The 19,576-nt window shown below is 38.5% G+C and overlaps 1 protein-coding gene across 5 annotated transcripts in view; it reads right to left on the reverse strand.

The window, feature by feature from the left end:
* Window positions 1–864: 864 nt before the first annotated feature.
* Window positions 865–19,576, reverse strand: part of LOC101836211 (leukocyte surface antigen CD47) — a 60,382-nt gene continuing 41,670 nt past the window's right edge. For 2 of the 5 annotated variants that reach the window (XM_013116876.3, XM_013116878.3), the window contains 7 exons: window positions 19,164–19,256; window positions 18,098–18,190; window positions 16,474–16,566; window positions 7,713–7,744; window positions 6,420–6,444; window positions 5,737–5,769; window positions 865–3,895 (listed from right to left, as the gene is read on the reverse strand). In XM_013116876.3, coding sequence (XP_012972330.1) covers window positions 3,891–3,895; window positions 5,737–5,769; window positions 6,420–6,444; window positions 7,713–7,744; window positions 16,474–16,566; window positions 18,098–18,190; window positions 19,164–19,256 — 374 coding nt within the window. In that variant the 3' untranslated portion in view covers window positions 865–3,890. The remainder of the gene's footprint in view (window positions 3,896–5,736; window positions 5,770–6,419; window positions 6,445–7,712; window positions 7,745–16,473; window positions 16,567–18,097; window positions 18,191–19,163; window positions 19,257–19,576) is intronic. The other 3 variants (XM_013116874.3, XM_013116875.3, XM_013116877.3) reach the window with 3 other exon arrangements.

The raw sequence follows: 19,576 nt of genomic DNA on the forward strand, positions 1-19,576 counted from the left end.
AGCTTAAAATGTTTTATTAAGTATATATAATATTACAGGGTAATATTTACACAGTTATTTTTTTAAATAAAAAAGTATCTTGGCAAAGATTGCAGGTATTCAAAGCTTCAAACAGTGATAAATTGATTTAATACATAAAAAAAAAAACCTTTAAGGGTAGCACGGCTGTAAAACAACTTTGGTCTTTAAATTACTGCAAAAAATGGCTACTGACAAATATCACACCTTTAATTGCTATGTAGAAAGGCCCCCAGGAGAGTACCTTACACATAGCAACACCGGAGTCCTCTTACAATTTAGAATTGTTAATGGATATTTATATGATGTGGGAACTAATTCTCAACAATGGCTTTCTGTAACTAATGCTCTGTTTAATAAAATAAAAAATGTTCTCCTCTGTCATCCATCATGACAACACCCTGAAGACTCCACTGACACCATCTTATACAGAGGCTTACTAAAAACGCCCTTTCTTTTCCTCCAAATACTAGACACATGGAAAACTCACTATTAAACGGTCATAATGGAGGGCGATCAAAGTCATAGGCAGGACAATTTCCTGGGTACCGCTCATCTCTTTAAAGTTAACTTGGGTCATCCCTTTTGGCCACAGAAGATGACTTAACAAGACCACCAGTCAGTGTGGCGAGTAACTTTCATCTCTAAATAAACCCTCAGTTAAATACAGAAAAAGGACAACGAATTGCCAAACTTTTTTTTTTCTCTAGTTCCCAACACCAGGCAAACAGGCGCCTGTATTTACACACGTCCTCTGGTGGCCATTTTTGAATACCCACTGAAAGACAAGATAAACCTAGACAATGATACACAGCTGAACTCTTAAATAATAGCAGAGTGAATGTATCACTTTTCCAGTTTTATTAACTCAAACACAATTTGGCCACTATATTGACTACAACATCCTGAAAGACAGCCTATTATGTATGATACAGCCCCATGACTTTTAGTCTGGTATTCTCAATGATTTCAACAGATCAGACTTGGAATTTTCAGGTGAATCCTCCTTCACCTCTTACAATTTTCAAAACATGTGAAACTTGTCAAAAAAAGGAAGAGAGAAAGAGAAAAAAGAAAAACTTTAGCTCACCCTATTAAAAAGAGAAATCTAAGTGCAGGCAACTCTTACCATCGAACTTCTGTACTGAGTGTCTACTAATGTATGCAGAACACTGCAGAAGGAAAAGCAGAAAGGGAAGCCACACTTTTGTTGTGGAAGGAATTTTTAAAGTCCAGTGAGAAGAAAAAAAAAAAAAACCAAACCCAACAGAGCTAAGCAGAGATACATGAAGCACCAGGAAGGGTAAAAGAGATGAAAGAGGCCCCCAGACAGATGGGGACAGGCTGCAAAGTACAGTCAGTGACGGGTAAGGGCTGAAGCACAGCGATTTGAAAGAGAAGAAAAATGGGACTCAGCCATAAAGGCTGGAAAAACCGTTGCTGAAAATGACAGACGGCATCACTCCATACTATTGTATAAATGGACAGCAGATAATAAATAAAAACCGAATAGAGGAAAATGACAGCAGAAATTGGGATCAGAGAGAAAAAACACATTGTGGGGCAAAACAGATGCATGCAGCCCACAATATTGTTAGCAATTTAAATCTGCTAGGATGAGAACTGGGAGTCATTGCAGGTTTGATTTAAAGAGGGTGAACTGGCCCAATAATGCCCAGGCAGGAGGACTCTTTGCTGCTGCGGTCCTTTATACAGAGAAGTTGATAAGTAAGGACAAGAGTCGAATTCATCCTGTGTTTCCTTAGCTATCGCCAGCGGCACGGTCTAGGGCACTCAATGCCTCAAATGGCAGGCAGCAAAGCGAACATGACAGCTGGTTAAGACCCAAGACTGAACCCCGAGCAGAGGGGCATTGACTACATATTAAAAGGTACAACTTTAGTTCATAAAAAAAATTGACTATAAAGATTTTCACACCTGACTCTCTTAACAGAGAATAGGAAATTTTGGATCTGTTCCAAGTCCGTCTGCTTTTTGCTCTCTTCATCAAAACTGATTTCAAAGTAACCAACAATATGAGCAAAGTCTAAATATTTTCAGAAGAAAGGAAAGCATCAGGAGCCATCGGGTTTGTATAAAGGCATTCAACTCCCTCTTTATACACAAATATTTTGAACAACTACAAAATCAGGGAGGAAACATACTTTTCTTTAGAAGCACTATCTTGCTACTGTGGTCAGTTTTCTGAGAGGCCTCAGCAGGTCATAAGTTTAGGTTTGCCATGAACAAACCACTTGGTCCCCACATGAAAGATGACAATAAATTTGGCATACAAGAGGCACATGGAAACATTCAGCGGACTAAGAAGAAATAATCATTAGTAATGCAAACACAAATACAAATGCCTTGTTACACAAACAGGAAACATTACTGGTATTATTTTTTTTTTTAAAGAGGGCACTGGTGAGCAGTCAAAAAAGCTTGGCACATTACCTAGTTTTAAACTGATCAAATATTTGCATCAAATATAATTCCACCCAATAAGGACCTTTGTTTGTAAATGTATTTACTAAAAGCACAAAGTCAGCATTTGCTCTTCTGTTGATGCCTCACTTTTGTGGGTACAGAAGATGCATGTGCCTACCTTATACATGTGCACATACAAACACGCCCACAAACGAGGTAAAAACAAGTGCTAATAATCTAAAAGTACTCCATGCGATCACAACTGTCAGGACGTTGATTTTCTGCTAATCAGGTAGGGAATGGGGTGGCTTTGTTTTACTTTTCAAACTTAGGGAAAGAGGAGGAGGTAGGAGGCAGGATACAGGAGGAAGGTGATGAGTGTTCATCATGCAACAAAGAGACAACAGGCGTAAAACCTCCTCCGCTGGCCTTGCTAGGGCCTGATGGAGACACATGTTGCCATGCAGGAGACGCATAGATCAGATTTCAGTCTTGCTTTGTCATGCCTCCAATCAGAAAACATGGGAAGAAACACCTTAGATTTTACCTTCAAACCAGAGGTCTGGAATACATATGTTACAACCATAGCATTTTTTTTTTTTTTGCTGGAGAGTATGAATGAGCACAGTGCTTGGAGAATAAGTCTGGCTCCTTTCTGCAACTGACACTACCGTGTCACAGGCCCATGTTTGAAGAGGAGAAAAGGTACTCTATCTTGTACCTCAAACGCAAGTAGCAGGACAGGACAGGGTGCAAAAGAAAGAAAAACACATCTATAAAAAATATTCAAAATCGGGGTGCACTTTATGTCAAAGGGAGGGGTGTAAATGGAGACAACCCCCAAGAATGAAGACACTAGTGCCATCAATATCATAGCACACATAGGGAGCATACAGGATTTGTCTGCCAGATTCATCTGTCTACTTCAGTCTCTATTCCTATGACCTGGCAGTGGCAGTCACATTATTCAGCTAGCAGCATAAGTGACAAAGCTGCTGGGAACCTGAGTTTACTAAGGCTTGCTGGATACCATTGTTTTTCATAGGGATCTCTGGATAGCCATCAGGTTAATGCTAGGCAATTCTCATCCAGAACTGATTTAAACCCAGTGTCCAGAGACTCAAGGATCTAGCAAGCATCATTCTTGGAAGTTGCCTCTGATACTTTTGCCCCTAGTTGAGTAGAAACAATAGAAAAAATGGATTTCAATTGGTTACACAACACAATCATAATTCTTTTATTAAGTAAATCACAGCTGCTTTGAATATAAACTTAACTGTAATAATCATCTATGGGTCAATGACATGTTCTTTCATAGATGAAAGTCAGTTACTGTTGTTTGTTTATTTTCTTCTTCCCAGCTGAGTCAGCAAGGCCATGGCGCTTAAACACGAATGTATTCCTTTACTTCTGACTCTCCAGGTATAGTCCATCACTTCCCTCACTTATTCTGGAAAATAGAAATGTTGGCATTTCATCACTCCTGATGTCTACTTCCTATGTATTAAGACATGACCTGTTTCTAAACTTGAAACTGGTCCAGATATATTATATCAAAAATAATGGGAACACATCTGTAAAGGTCACAGAGAGAAATCAGGCAAATCACCAGGCTTTTTGCTTTGCTAAGTAAAATGCCAATGACAAATGGAAATAAAATCAACACAGACTGATAATCTTGGTTTGCTAGGTTAACTCAACAAAAGGCAAGAGGTGTTGACTTTTCAAAGCAGAAGTTATTGATCTATCACATTCACTTTAGATTTACACCATTCAGTTAATATAAGTGAAACAGACGTGATCTGGTGTAGGTGAAGCAGATGGCACCCTGAACCTCATTCAGTGTGACAAGGCACACCTTGAGTTCTGAGTGGATGTTAGAAGACAGAGCTCCTCAACAGATACTTAAAAAACAAATTGTGATTAGCTAAATGTGGCCAAAACTCAGGATGTTCCCAAGGTCATCACAGACTTCATGTGCTACATAAACAAGTAAAAAAAAATCAAAACAATAGTTCTCTATGCTATCTCCTGAGACGGTGACTTAAAAAGTCACATTTTAAAGATGATTAACAAAGAGGCACTGAAGGTTTTTACAATGGTTTTCTGCAAATGGAGAAAAGTTTATGTTTTTTTTAAAACCACTTACAGAAAAATGACAGCATGGTGGGAAAAAGAAAGAACTGAATATTTGAAAACAAGGCACAGAGGGCAAACATGATAAAACCATGCCAGGAATCCTGGCATTCTTTATACTTATTCCCATTAAAAACACTATTTTTAGGTAGTAGTGGTTTGTGCAGCAAAACACACATTTAAGAACTTTGACAAAAGCTTGTAACTATGGGACCATTCTGAACTTCCCGTTAAACACTCGCATTGTTTTAAATTTAGCTCACCCAATGCATGATCAAAGTGTTTTTAATCTTATGTAGAAGCTAATTGTGCTCTGGGGAAGATGGCCTCCTGTGTTACCTGAAGTTCTTTGTTATGGAAGTGACCGGCAGGCTACAGACTTTACAACAGCAAAATATGAAGCAAGGAATGGTTTCAAGTACTATTTGTGTGAAGACATTTTTGAAAACAGGATAAAAATACAAATGTAGTTACTAAATGCCAATGGAGCTAGAGAATCATAGTATATTAAGGTTAAAAAAGTATATACATTAGGTTGAAGGATCACAGACTTCTTGGGTTAGAATTATCAAGTACATATGTTGGGCATATTCAGAAACACATGTTGCTACTGAGTTGGTGTTCAGAAAAGAGGGAAAGGCTGGGGGTAGTAAGGAAGTCTCTCTCTCTTTAATCCTTTCCCACAAGGTTGGAGTTAAGTTCCTGCTTGGAAAAGTGAATATATCACCCCCAGTTTCACAGGTAACAAAATCATATATCATGAGTATAAAAGAAACTCTGTCAAGGTAAGACAAACTTATGCCAGAGTATCTGCACACCCCATAAAAGCATTTTAAAGGTTAAATAAACAGGTGCATGACTTGAAACATATTTATCAAAGGCAGCAACTGCTCAGCTGAGGAACCAGGAGTTCCTATAGGTGAGAGCCAGCAAGTTTTTGTTCTAACCCACCTACAGAAAAATGAGACCATGGTAGGTAAAAGAAAGAAAACAATATCAAACTAGATCCGCTTTAAACTTCAAGAAATGTGGACATTCACGATTATCAGTGTCCCTTTTATTTTGTAAAAAGTTGTAATTTCAAGAAGCTCTTTGCTTTCTTTTTAATGTTCATGCATCAATCAGTGTGCAGCGACAGGTGAATTTTATACTTACCATCATTCATCATTCCTTTTGATTCTTTAAATGCTAAGGATTAGTAACAAGCAGGCAATTAGTAAGAAGGCAAGTTAGCATGACTTCACAGTTAGAAATCTCAAAATAAACAAATATGCAACAACACAAAGCCAACTATTCCTCAACTAGACAGCTAGACTCATTGGAGGCTATCATTCATTGGGATGCATTTCCAGGCTTCACACCCACACCATCCACAAAAGCAAACAGACTTACTGGGGAATACAGATCTAGATTTACATAGAAAGTAAGTGAAACATTTTGGTATCACTCCATGGTGGCAACCTGTATTTTTTTAAAATTAACAAATTAGAAATTGGGAGCCACTGAGATTTTTCTCCACTGTGGGTGTGACACTTCAATTTGTCCAGTATAATGAGGTCAATGGTCCCCTTATCCAAATGTCACTTCGTTAAAGTAAGCAACTACTACAGCGTAGGACAGTGAGAACATTACAAAAGCAATACTACCAGTTTCCGATGAATAACCAAGAAAGAATCAAGAGATCAAGGCAAGAGAACACACAAACAAAAAAGCAAGCAAACAACACTCCCAAACTGGATTCTTCCCCAAGGTACAGGTGGGCATTCTAATGTCTCTGGGGATCAGTTCAAATTATGATCTGCTAAGTCACCAAGACTAAGTTTATAATAATCACATACCGTTAAGAGGTTCCTCTACAGCTTTCTGGAAAATATTTAAAATATATTTACATAAAATATACATTATTTTGTCTTTTATGCTAAAAACTTACACTATCATTGAACCTGTATTATAAGCAGAGACTCCTATGGTCTAAAAGCAAAATAAGACAGCAAAAACTAAAAAAACAAGGCTTCCCTAGGCCAGTTAATAGTTTAATAATAACCATATTATTCTCTTAGTATTTTTTTCTGTGCAAAATTTCCAACTCCAGCCATCATTCTCAGTTCAAGAAATCTCATGAAAGTATTAATGTACAAACATGCAAATTACAGTAACAGATAGAAAACACAGTTAAATAAGAGATGTTAGTGAAGCGAAATCATCTTCACATCATGCAAATTGAACTCAGTAACAGCAAGAAATTGTTAGGATTTAACGGTCCATTGGTCAGGTTATCTCTAAGAGCCACTAGGAAAATTGCTGGCTGCTTGTGACTAACGTAGCTATGACACCGGTCTCTTCAGGATAAAAGGCTGAACTATATTAGCATACTCTGCCCCTGCATGCCCTTTGGGTGTGTCCTTTGAGGCTGCCAAAATTATCTGTCAGTTGTCATTTACAGGAAGGAAGCTGACTACAATACAGTCCCCTCAGATCTTAATTCCAGGTAAGAACTCTCAGGCCTGTCACAGTGGTGAGTCAATACAGTGGTTTTGAGTTTTTTCCCTCCGCCTCATACATCTCCTCCTGAATTTGCTGTTTTTCTTAGAATTTTCCCAAAGAACTTATGAAGCCAGGCAGATACAATGAGACTTGTAGTATACTTTTGGGAAAGAAAAGCGCTAATAAAATGAGGATGCTGTTATTTGGAACGGATTTTTCATTCAACAACATATACTTTAGAAACTATATTTTTAAATGAAGTCAGTTTATCACAAACTTTCTTCTTTAATGTAATGCTTGAAACTATCATTCTATAAATTCACATCAAGCAAACCCAACATGTAGAGAGACATACTGGAATCAGCTTCCTTCTAATGGAAGAGATAGCCACATTCCTTCTCAGACACTTCCCATTCTGGATATATAAACTAAGCACAATCTTATGGGATCATTTCTCCTATCTCATAGGTATTTAAATGTCCCAAGGTAAATCTTTCAACAGAATAAGGCTCATTCAGGCTTCAGCATTGTCTTAATTGGATGTCACATTAAGCAGAGAGTAAAACAGTTCAATACTCCAATTATCAATCCCTCATTTTAATCCATCAAACAATCATTCTTAGTTCATTTAATAAACTTGAACTTACCCTAGGAGGTTGTATAGTCCTCTGGTTGGAAGCTGGTATAAATAACAATATAAATTCAATAAATAGAGTAAATGAAGCAATACAATCCTTAATTTTAAGATAACATGTTCAGAGCTAAAACCAGAAGGTGCTAAATACTCTGGCAAAGGAGTTCTAGCTTTCATGGTCTGTTCGAGGATTCTTGATTACATACATTGATAGGAGAGAGAAAGCGAGTAAGATGCCTACAGTAACATAAACAGACTTGCTCATGTGCATGTGTCTTTCTCATGTCAGTTACCTGTTATACATCATGGTGGAAGACCCTGTCAACTACTCTTTCCTACCAGGGTCCCATCTCTGCCTATTTCTCAACCGGGATTGTCAGATTGTGGTGATGAGTAACTTCCCCTGGAGACCATCTTCCTTTGCACACCATTCTCGTTCCTAGTCTAGTGGCCTTCTCTTCCTTTCTCTCCTTTCCAGTCTTCAAAGCTCTAGACAGCTAACAAGCTAAAAAAGAAAGCATGATGATCCTGCTGAGCTTAGACTCATCCCAGACCGTTAGCATCAGGCCAACTAGGGCCTCTTCTGTGTATTCCTCCTTAGCATTCTGAGTTGCTCCCTTCGCTGCTTCTGAAAAAATTAGCTAATGAAGATTCAAGGATAGGGGGCATGAACTAAATGACAAGAGGGAAAAGAACAGCTTTGGATTGGTAAGAAAGAAATCTTCCATATAACACCAGGCAAGGAAACCATAGACAGCAACCAAAGCCAGTCTTTCCCACATGGCCAGTATCGCAAAGACAGGGAAACATGACCAACAACATTCTTTTTATGACTCACTATAATTTCCTACTCTGACACCTATCTCAGTTCAAGAAATCCAAACTTCTCAAAATAATTTTTACAGTACAAACATTCAGAGAGCAATGGAAGAATGCACAATGTAGTCTTACGATGAGAGTGAAACAGAATCGCTTCCAAGTCATGTGGATTGCTGAGAAACAGGGTTAGGGCTTGTAAGGTTCCACCGAAACCCTACGGGCTAGCACTCAAAGGCAGGCCCAGGACAGCCAAGATCCCCCACCCTGCCCATGCAGACTTAGCAAGCTTCTAAAACTGACTGGGATCAGGTTTTGTCAAACAGGAAAACTACAGCTGACAGGCCAGCAAATATCACACTGCCACTATGATTCGAAGAGGATAAAGAAAAACAAAAAGAAACTTGGTGATGAATATGACAAAGAGACTTGCAGGGGGGACAGTGAGCTGATGGGGGCAGGTGATAGCAATCAGAATGCAGTGTGTGTGTATAAAAATGTCAAAGGATACATCCAATAATAAAATATGAAGGAGAGTGAGCTAGCACTGTAATGCATGCATATATTCAAAATAGGAAAAAGGATGTTTAACTGAGAACACATTTGGAAGCTGGATTTGGGCCACTCTCAACCTTGGTCAGAGAAGCGTCTGTCTGCAGTTGTTTGTCAGGGGTTAATAAGGACTCATAACTGATCAGAGTGCCGAGAGTCAGTGACTGTGAATGCTCAGCCACATATCAAGCTTTCTCCACCCAAGGCTCAGGGGTCACAGTGAAGGAGTGAACAGGAAGGACTGTAGAGCTGGAGGATGGAGAGGAGAGCTGTGAAATGCTGCTTTCTGAGGTCACCGACAGACACACCGACTCACCCCAGAGGCAGTGTAAGCAAGTACTGCGCAAATTCAGGCCAGCCAGAATTGCAGCACAGCTAGGGAGGGACTCATAGGACCTTCACCCCAGATGAAGAGTTATGGGCAGGTGATGATCACTGAGGGAGGGGGAAATCAGTGTTCTCTGGAGACGAGGCTCCACTAACTGAACTCAGGAGACTACCATTATCATCATTATTATTACTGGCAAAAATATTGTCCATGCACATTTGGTAAGCACTAACTTGACTCAGGAGATTATCAATAATAGTAATAATAATAAAAATATCATTATTTTTAAGTGGTTAAAAAAAGATGACATGGAGTCAGGAGGAAAATAGGTTAATTAGTCCCAGGTATAGTTCAAGGGATATGGTCAACATACACTGAATACATATGTGAAAATTTCAAAGAATAAATAGGGATCCATAACCATAAAGGTTTTTGGAAAAGCCATAGGGTATCATTATCTTATGTTTATTATAATTATGTGTGTGTATGTGCATGCATATAGTTTAAATGAAGTAATACCACTTGGAGTGATAATATTGCCCCCAAGGCCATACTATGTGCCCTGAACTCTACTACCAAGCAAGATAAATCTCCTTTCAAGTTGTTCATCAGGGGAGTTCAAGAACTCCCAAAACAATACAGGCCGTTGCTGTGGTCCTTGGTTATCTCCTCAAAATTGAAAGTAAGGTGCTATTGCTGAAGACACCACACACTTTGGACAGAGGATTTGAAGGAATCAAACTAGACAAACATGGAAGCCTGTTTCTTAAAGATTAGCTCTCAGGGTACAGTTAGGAGCTATTAAAGCTGCCAAAGGAGAAAAGCAACCAATAGTCCTGCCTAGCTGTAGCACCTATGAGCCACATAACAGCAAGATCTACCCACAGGTGTGGTAGTGGCACTTACATCCTGGGGGTAACCTGCAGCTGTCTAATTGGACTTAAGGCCTGCTCAAGAGGAGGGAATTCATGCTTGACATGGTTAAACCTAGCCAACATGGCTAGGTGAGACTGATGATCCAGAAGAGAACCCACTATTGCCACTTCTCCTAAAGCAAAACTATGTCCTTATACTCAAAGATAAATGTGGCTCCTATCTCTCATCAAAGAGCCTTCTTTCTGAAGCAAATGGAGGTGATTACAGAAAGAAACAGCTGATGAACATGAAGAGAACAACTGAGTACCGGTGCTCATCCTCAACTGATTCATCTACAGCCCTCATCTACAGCATAATCCCTATGCCTACATCTTAGCAGAGAGCAAGTTAGTTTAATCCTTATACCTACAACATAATCCCTACACCTACATCTTAGCAGAGAGCATTGGGTGCCCAACCTCTGCTGATTCATCTACAACATAATCCCTGTGCCTACAGCTTAGTATGCAGCTTAGCAAACATCACAGAAGAGGAGGCAGAAAGACTGTAAAATCTAGATGACTAGGATGTTTGCTACACCATTTTGTATAATGACACTTGCTTGTAGTGTCTTATCTATAGTAGGGAAGTTGCACCCATGAAATCTCAACAATATGGTTGCCTAAACTGGACCTGCACAATGACAGCTATCAGTTGGCATGACAACATGGTTGGGGAAAAATCTTATAGGTTCTTCCCTAAATTAAGAGCTATAGGTCACTCATGACTGCTGAGAGAAGGAGGATCAGTCCTTTCTTGGGATAAGCCTCCTACTAAATGATCGAATTCCAAGGAGTCAGACATAAACACTAAATGAACCCAGAAGGCTGTTTATAAATTTACATGAATATGTGTGTGTGCATGCATGTGCACATGGTTGTGTGTAACAATAATAGTTAAAGGATATGAGGCAAAGAATTTGAGGAGGGGCACCAAAGGATTGGAGGGAGGAGAGGTAGGGCATATATGATGTAAATACAGTCAGTACTCATATAAAATAAAACAGTATTGCTTAAAGAGAGGGAGGAATGGACTGCATCCTCAGCTTCTGCTGGTGTGGACTGTTAAGATGGATAATGCTAAAATGTTCTGACCTGAATTTAACTAAATAGCAATTAATCTTTCCTACTAGTAAATAAACATCTTTGAGAATTAAATCAATTAAAACTTCTTTTTCTTAAAAAGAAGTCACCGACAACTGCAAGATTTGAGTAACTATTGGTTCTCAAGAAGAAATTTGTTTGTTGATATAAAAAGGGCTCTTGAGTTAAAGCTCACTCTCTAGAAAAAAAAGAGAGAAACTACACACACACACACACACACACACACATACTTGCATGCACACACACATGCATGCACACACATGCACAGACACATATGCACACACATACACAGGCACACACATGCACAATAGCACGCACACACATGAGCACACACACATGTATACTCACACACATACACATACATTCACGCATACACATACACAGACACACACAGACACACACACACATGCACACACACAAACTAACACATACATGCACGCACACACACATAAGCACACACACAATGTTTGACTCTGATAAATATATAAATATCTCAGTAGAAACTCTTCCCAAGCTGCTCTAACTTAATTCACTCACCACAAGCAATGATATTGTAAATTACTGCTGGAGTTTTAAGTTTTATGTAATGTACATGCCTGACTACTTAAAGTGAAATAGAAATCAAATTTTGAAAACTAAAATAGGGACTTTTAGCAGTGAAGATAAAATAGCTGCTAACAATGAAGATGGCAAGGCAGGATGCCAGTGACCATAAAGGACAAAAGAACATCAACCAATGCTATTTGCTGAGGGGAAGGGATGGTACACTGTGCTGTGTCCTACCAACACCTCAGCCACACGCTGTCCTACTCTGTGAAACCATCTATGTACCTGTCCTCATGAGCCCTGTGTCTGTGTCTGTGTGAGAGCCATGGGTGGCTATAAATGAATGACCCTCACTGTGGTGGCACCCAGGGAGGGTTTGTTCCTTGCGTTCAAACAGAAAGGCATTCAACAGAAAAGTATTCAACCTCTTTTCAAAGAGGTAGAGAGTGAAGTGGATTGAGGTATCCCACAGCCACCCCAATAAACTAAGCTGAGTCAGAATGTCCTGAAGCACCATCAAAGACACTGACTCTACAACTTACAAGTACCATCCCCTATATTTAAGTTTTGTAAAGTAAAGGAGCTATTTAAATATCTGACTGGTAATAGGAAGGGTGTTGTGTAGCAGTTCCCTCCAAAATTAAAACTTCCACCATCCCACAGAGAAACTCCTTAATTCAAGGAGTGAAAAAAATCAAACTCGTTCTGGAAGTCCATGAAACTGACCACATTCACTAGGTTCCTCCCTCTGCAAGCTGATATGAGCAGCAAAGACTGTTGGGAGTCACTCTCAAGACAAGATGAGCTGCCTCAAAGAGAGTCAGACCAGACAAGCCACCAGAAAAAACAGGTCATCCTAGCTGCCTGGGAGGAGCTTAGACCACCTGAGCTAAGTGCACAGGACACTCCAACCCACACAGCTGCCTGAAGGCTGTGTAGGGTTCCAGTTTTCATGGGCTATTTGTCACCCATACTGGGATGGGCTTTTGACTTTAAGACATTTCTGATCCTGAAAAAAACACCAGTGAAACTCACTGGCTCACCAGATTAGATTTGGGGGGCTCTCTGTGTTTTTCTATCTGGGAAGGGGAGCCTTTTCATCTCCTCAGGAATACTGTATAACACTGTAAAGTTATATTCACGCTCATAAATGTGTCCATTGTAAGTAATACCAAGCAGAGTTCTGTTGGGCTTCCATCTTCTCCACTAGCACATGATGGCTGCTAAGTTTTCATTTTCAAGTCTGATTTGCCTAGCTCATTCCGAAACAGAACTATAGACGCACTATACACTGTGAAGGACACTAGTAAGTCACCATCCTTGGATGTTCTACAATTAGCTGTATGGGAGTTAATTATATCTGAGTTTATTCTCTCTAATGGGGATATAAGTCATGTGATAAAGAATGGGGATGATTCATCCCTATCATGTGTTGGTATCATGTATCATGAGCCTAGGCACTGGTAGTCATTTTTTTTTTTTTTTGTAAATCAAAAAGCTTTTTTTTTTTTGAGACAGGGTTTCTCTGTATTGTTTTGGAAGCTGTCCTGGAACTCACTCTGTAGACCAGTCTGGCCTCGAACTCACAGAGATCCGCTTGCCTCTGCCTCCCGAGTGCTGGGATTAAAGGCATGCATCACCAACACTTGGCTGTAAATCAAAAGCTTTAAGCATTCCATACATGTTTACTTTCAGTCTTGTAATGATTCTTGGTATGTTGCTCTCACTCTCAAATACCTGACTACATGCCATAAATAGAGTTTCAGGTTTTCAATACCTCAAGAATAATTTTTCTAGTGATTTATACATAGACTATAAACAATGGACAAGTAAATACATCTGAATAAATACACACACAATATATGTGTGTTTCTCTATCATTTCAGAATATCTGAGATGTGGTAGCAGGCATGGTTCTGACTACTACCAAGTTGATTTGAACTAGAATGTTGTACCTGCTCATATACTGCACTGAATGGTAATAGCTTTGGAAATAACTCTTGTGCCACGTAGACTAATGGCTTCAGGTGCTCTGCACAGAAACAGCTTCTGCTTTAGGGAATGTAGTTAGTTCCCATTAATCTTTCTTATGTGCTCATATTAAGTTATTATAATTTTCTGACTACATAAAATTAAAATCCTTCTCATAATAAAAAATACAATATAATTAAAAAATATATTTTGCCGTAGAAAGCAAAATTTAAAATCATATCCCTTAAAATTGCAATTAAGGTTACAAATTTAAACTCAGAAATAAAGAAGAATATAAAAGTTATCATTCTCACAGGGATATTAACTCCCTTCAGAAAGAGAACTTTTTTTTAAGTATGTGAGGATTTTATTGCATTTAAACCAAAAGTCACCCACTTCTACAACGGTGTCTTCAATGAGCAGGAATTATTTTAGAAACACAACTTTCACTTCCTGATTAAAATGCTCAAATTTGCAACCTTAATCTGCCTATGTTCAGATATATGCAGTCAGAACACATAAGCAAAACACATCCATTGTCCTAGTCTACCACAGTATCTAACAAGCAGTCATCCTGTACCTTTTCTTCTTGCCTTTCAACTGACCGAAGGTGTCTCTCTCCACTCTGGGGTCAGACAAGTTGATTTGAAAAGTTAATTTAGGATAGTCTCAAAATGTCAATAAAACTGGACTAATTCTTATCTTACACACAGTATATTCAACTAGTACACTATCATAATGATAAAAAAAATCTTTGGGTACCTCGATATCACTTTTATCACAATAATGTGCAATTACAATGGCTTTAAGGCCCCACAAGGCCATGGAGTAAGTGTGAGAGCAGAGGCAGAAGTCAGTCACCGGGTGATGGTAATTCTCATGGCAACTATCCTGAATACCACTCATGACCAGCTATGGAACCCCAGGAACAAAAGGCTGCATTCCAGACACAGGAAAAATAAGAGCGGAGAGCTGACCATCAGCAGGAGACACCTATCCCACTGCACTGGGGTTACATGAATACCGCAGGTCACATACTGTTCTTAGCATTCATGGGAGCAACAAAATCAGCAGTGTCAGCCTTCAAGTCCAGACACAGGCTGATTGGAAGACTAACAAAAATAGAATATGCATCAGTATTCAAGGCATCAGAGTCAGCTCCTGAGTGCCAGCCTGCTACAGATGTCTTAGCTATGTTTTGTGGGTTTATGTACTATAGTGTCAGAAAAATTCAGTAAGCTACAACCAATACTTATAATCACAAAAGCTAAAGGAAGGTAGACTTTGGAGTATTTTAGTTGTTTACATAAAAACATTAACCAAAAGAAAAGAACATATGTATGTATATATATATATATATATATAATATAATGGGTCAAATTTCATGATCAGAAATTAAGAAGTTTGGAAATAAAGGCAAAATTTCCTTGAAAGACTTATATAAATAGTATGAAAAACTTATTGACTATAATCAACTTCCGTATTAATTTTTAGAAAACATTCATCTGAAAGCACATTGGAAATACTGATTTGTTTCAATGACTTAAATTTTGATTTTCTTGTTATACAGTAAAGAGTTTCCTGTATTACACACACACACACACACACACACACACACACACAAACACACACAAACACTCACCAAACTACCTCTTTTAAGGGAGACTGTCATAGATATGACTGGGGACAGGTGTGGCTTAGGTAAGGTACATTCTAGTTCAGGTACCACAAAAAGCACCTGTCTCTGTGTATACATGTCCATAATAAGAATGCAAAATCCCAGAGTTGAGATTGGCAGGTTAAATACCAAATTGTGAGTGTAAGTCCACACTTACCAAAAACTGATGTATTTATTTATTTATCTATCTATCTATTTATTTATTTATTTTGGTTTTTCGAGACAGGGTTTCTCTGTGGCTTTGGAGCCTGTCCCAGAGCTCACTCTGTAGACAAGGCTGGCCTCAAACTCACAGAGATCCGCCTGCCTCTGCCTCCTGAGTACTGGGATTAATGGCATGTGCCACCAACACCTGGCCAAAACCTGATTTTTTAATTGCAGTAAAATCTTGAATTTAAAGATGTCTTTTAAAATACTGGCTTTCCAATGGAAGTGTTTTTCAAGTAGTACACTGGAAGTTATTGCACATTAAATTACAGATGTGACAGGTTTTAATTTGCAGGGGTGTCTCTGCAGGGGTGTCTGTGCATGTAAGCAGAGGGACAAAGAGCTCCACAAGAGGATCCGGAACAACGAATGAACCCTTCATACTAATTTAAATAGGACCTTCAAAGGCGCCTTCTTTTGCTTATAAAAATAAGTTCTATACTTTGTAGTATACAAAGCCACTTTCTTAATTTGCAACTCAAATTGCATGAATACTTATGCCTCCTCCCTTGTTAACTGCCATCTCTCCAATCATATTTTCTCATTTTTGGAGATATCAGTGGATTTCTACCCTCAGCTGGAGGACCTGACAAAACTCATTTTCTAAGTTATATATCTAAAATTCTTTGCAGAGGCTTAAAAAGTAAGATTAACTTACCGACAAATTTCATATAAACTAGTCCAAGTAATTCTGCTAGAGCTATGATACCCAAACCTGAAATCAAAAGGGGGCCATGCACTGGTTCACAAGCTGTAAAACAAATGGAATTTTGTTAGAAATGCATGCAAAGTAAACAAATTTTAATTTACAGGAATCAACAATAACTAATAACATAAAGGCTTTTTTTTCATGTACTTGGTGGTGTTACATTCCCAACTCTGTAGGTTTATATACTAGTAAAATAGTGCTACCACTGATTTACACATTTACACCCTGCATATACCAGCTTTCAGGATAGCATTTCTTATTCTAATGCTCAGTAAAAATATCACCTATATGTATACAATATAAGAATAACTCTATTACTAACTCAGTAAAAATAGCTTAATTACTAAAAGAAAATTTTAACATAGTGTACCGTTATCATATCAAAATTGGTGAAAAATAGTGTGTAAAGTCCAAGGTATCAATCAAGTACAGCCTGGTCATTTGGCAAGTTCTCCTACAAATATGGGCACCATAGTTGGACTATTAGAGCGGTTGTCTCACAAGACGTATATAGGCAACATTCTTGTCGCAAAGGGGAAAATACTATTTACACTGGTGTGTGTATGTGAGTGTATTTGTGCGCGTGCATGGGGGCGGTGTGAAAAAAAAGGCTCACAATTCCAAATGCTGAAAAATATGCAGAGATGCAAAATCATCGCTCCCTGATAGTGTTACCAAACAAGAGTTTGCCAGTTTGCTACAAAAATTAGCTGTACCTTACCACACAATGCAAAAATTACAGCCCTTGGTATTTAGCCAACTAGAGCTGAAAATTTATATCCACACAAACACATGCTCATTGATGTTTACAGTAGCTTTATTCATCTGTCACAAAAAGAGGAAAGCAACCAGGATGGCCCCTCAGTAGGTGAATGCAAAATACTAAACACATTATGGCAACAATATTTTTTTCAGCATTAATGAGCTATCAAGCTATATTTTTTTAAAAAAGACATGGTTGAAACTTAAGACTTATTTAAAAAGGAAGGAGGCCCATGTGAAAAGGCACGAGAATAAGCTCTGTATTGTATGAAGACAAGACTTGTGCTATTCTCACACTATAAATACAGCTCTAAGACATTTCGGAAAATGCAAAACTATGTGGAAAGTTAAAAGGACAGTGATGTCTGGGGATAGGGAGAGGAACAGATGAGCAAGTAGAACAAGGGGGATTATTCCATGTGATACCACAATGGAAATACATGTCACTGCACATCCGTCACTGCATATCTGTCACAGCACATTTGTCACAGCCACAGAATGTACTGTAGGACACCAACAGCCCACCATGATGTAAGCTACTAATTTGGGATGGTAAGGATGTCTCCATGTTGGTCCACCCACTGTACCGGTGTGAAATGCTGAGGGAAGCTGAGGGTGGATGGGGAATAGAAACAGGGTAGGGCATGTGGTAAGTCTCTGTGCTTTCCACTAGGTTTGTCTACGAACCCACAACTGTTCTAAAAGAAAAGGCCATACAGTGTTTTTTTAAAAATACGACAAAAGGGAAGAGGAAGTAAGAGCTCTACCATAACTGAAACAAAAATCAGAAACATAAAAGTGTGTGACTCACCCATGATGCAGAGACACAGTCCCACCAAAGCAAGGACATAGCCCAGCACTTGAGTGATCAATATGGCAATGGTGAAAGAGGTCATCCCGAAAGCTGAGGGAGGAAAAGGACACAATAGGAACGTGTCGAGAACACTGATGAGGCAATTACTCCTACTGGCATTTGACACTCTCAAAGATGGACTGCAGCTTCTCATCAGATGACATGCTTTCTAGCTAACCTTTCCACAGGAGTGTCAGCTCCACACATTCTGCAAGCTTTTATTGTCAGTCACCTCAGAGGGACTGGCAGTTTTGTGTATTTTTTAGCAAATTCTCAAAACAACGTTGTTGCTACATTTATAAACTGTACGGTCTGAGTGGCTTGTTATATATGGTGTATCCACATGCACACAACTGTTCTGGGGGGGGGAATACTACAGAAACATAACCTCTTGTGTGTGTGGACAAAATCTGTGGCTTTCTAACTAACTTTAAATACAGCCAAAGGACCTAAGACTCAGTGCTAAATGAGAATCTTTAACAATAACAAAAATAGGACCTAAATGCACAGAAATGGTATTGATTATAGTTGGAACAGCTATCCTTTTCAGTGTTACCAATAATAAGAAATAATATTTCTAAAATTTCTGACTTATAACCCCATCTTATAGAACCAATCTTTTTATTGCAAGAGGTTAAGTAAAAGAAGAAAAAACTGCCTTGAAAACTGACTTATAGCTACAAAAAACTAAAATTAGAATATGCAAATAACCATTAAAATTATACAGCATACTTTAAAATTATACCAATTCCATCAAATATGCAAGAAAATTGCTTTTCATGAAATAATCGTTGAGAACACCCAGCAACCTGAAAATCAATCTGTATGGGAAATGTCACTAAAAATATAATGGACTATCGAATAAACCAGCTTTTATCGAACTGTTAGAACCATACAAGAATATTTCACCTAGGTATTATTTTTTTAAGTGAATAGGCAAAAATCAGACTGTAAGAACAAATACTCAAACTATGTCTTGAAAAACAAAATAAAGCAAAACAAAACAAAAAGAAGAAATACTCACCGGTCATAAACACATTGTACTGAAGTAGTATTAATGTTCCTATAGAGATGACAATGAGGCCAAGTCCAGAAGCACTCTTTACAGGGTTTTCTCCTGTTTTAGATAAATATATTCAAAATAGTTTCTTACATACTTCCCGGTGAAGCTACATACTTATTCTACTAAATGTTTTAATCTCAATGCTACATTATACACTGGAAAGGCTTAAAATGTTTTCCCCCAAATCACACAAAATAAGCAATTCTTATTTCAAAATTTAAGGCCAAGCTAAAGGATTTGTATCTCAACATATTGAATTCTTTATTTGGCTTTACCTCTTTAACTGCCTTATGAAATTCCAGATGATAAACTTGCCCTCGCCATTCACCATCCATTCATTCTCAGCATTCAGTCTGTCCCCAAGCCAAGTGCTC

Source organism: Mesocricetus auratus, unplaced genomic scaffold, assembly GCF_017639785.1.
Source record: "Mesocricetus auratus isolate SY011 unplaced genomic scaffold, BCM_Maur_2.0 Super-Scaffold_100008, whole genome shotgun sequence".
NCBI classification, from domain to species: Eukaryota; Metazoa; Chordata; class Mammalia; order Rodentia; family Cricetidae; genus Mesocricetus; species Mesocricetus auratus.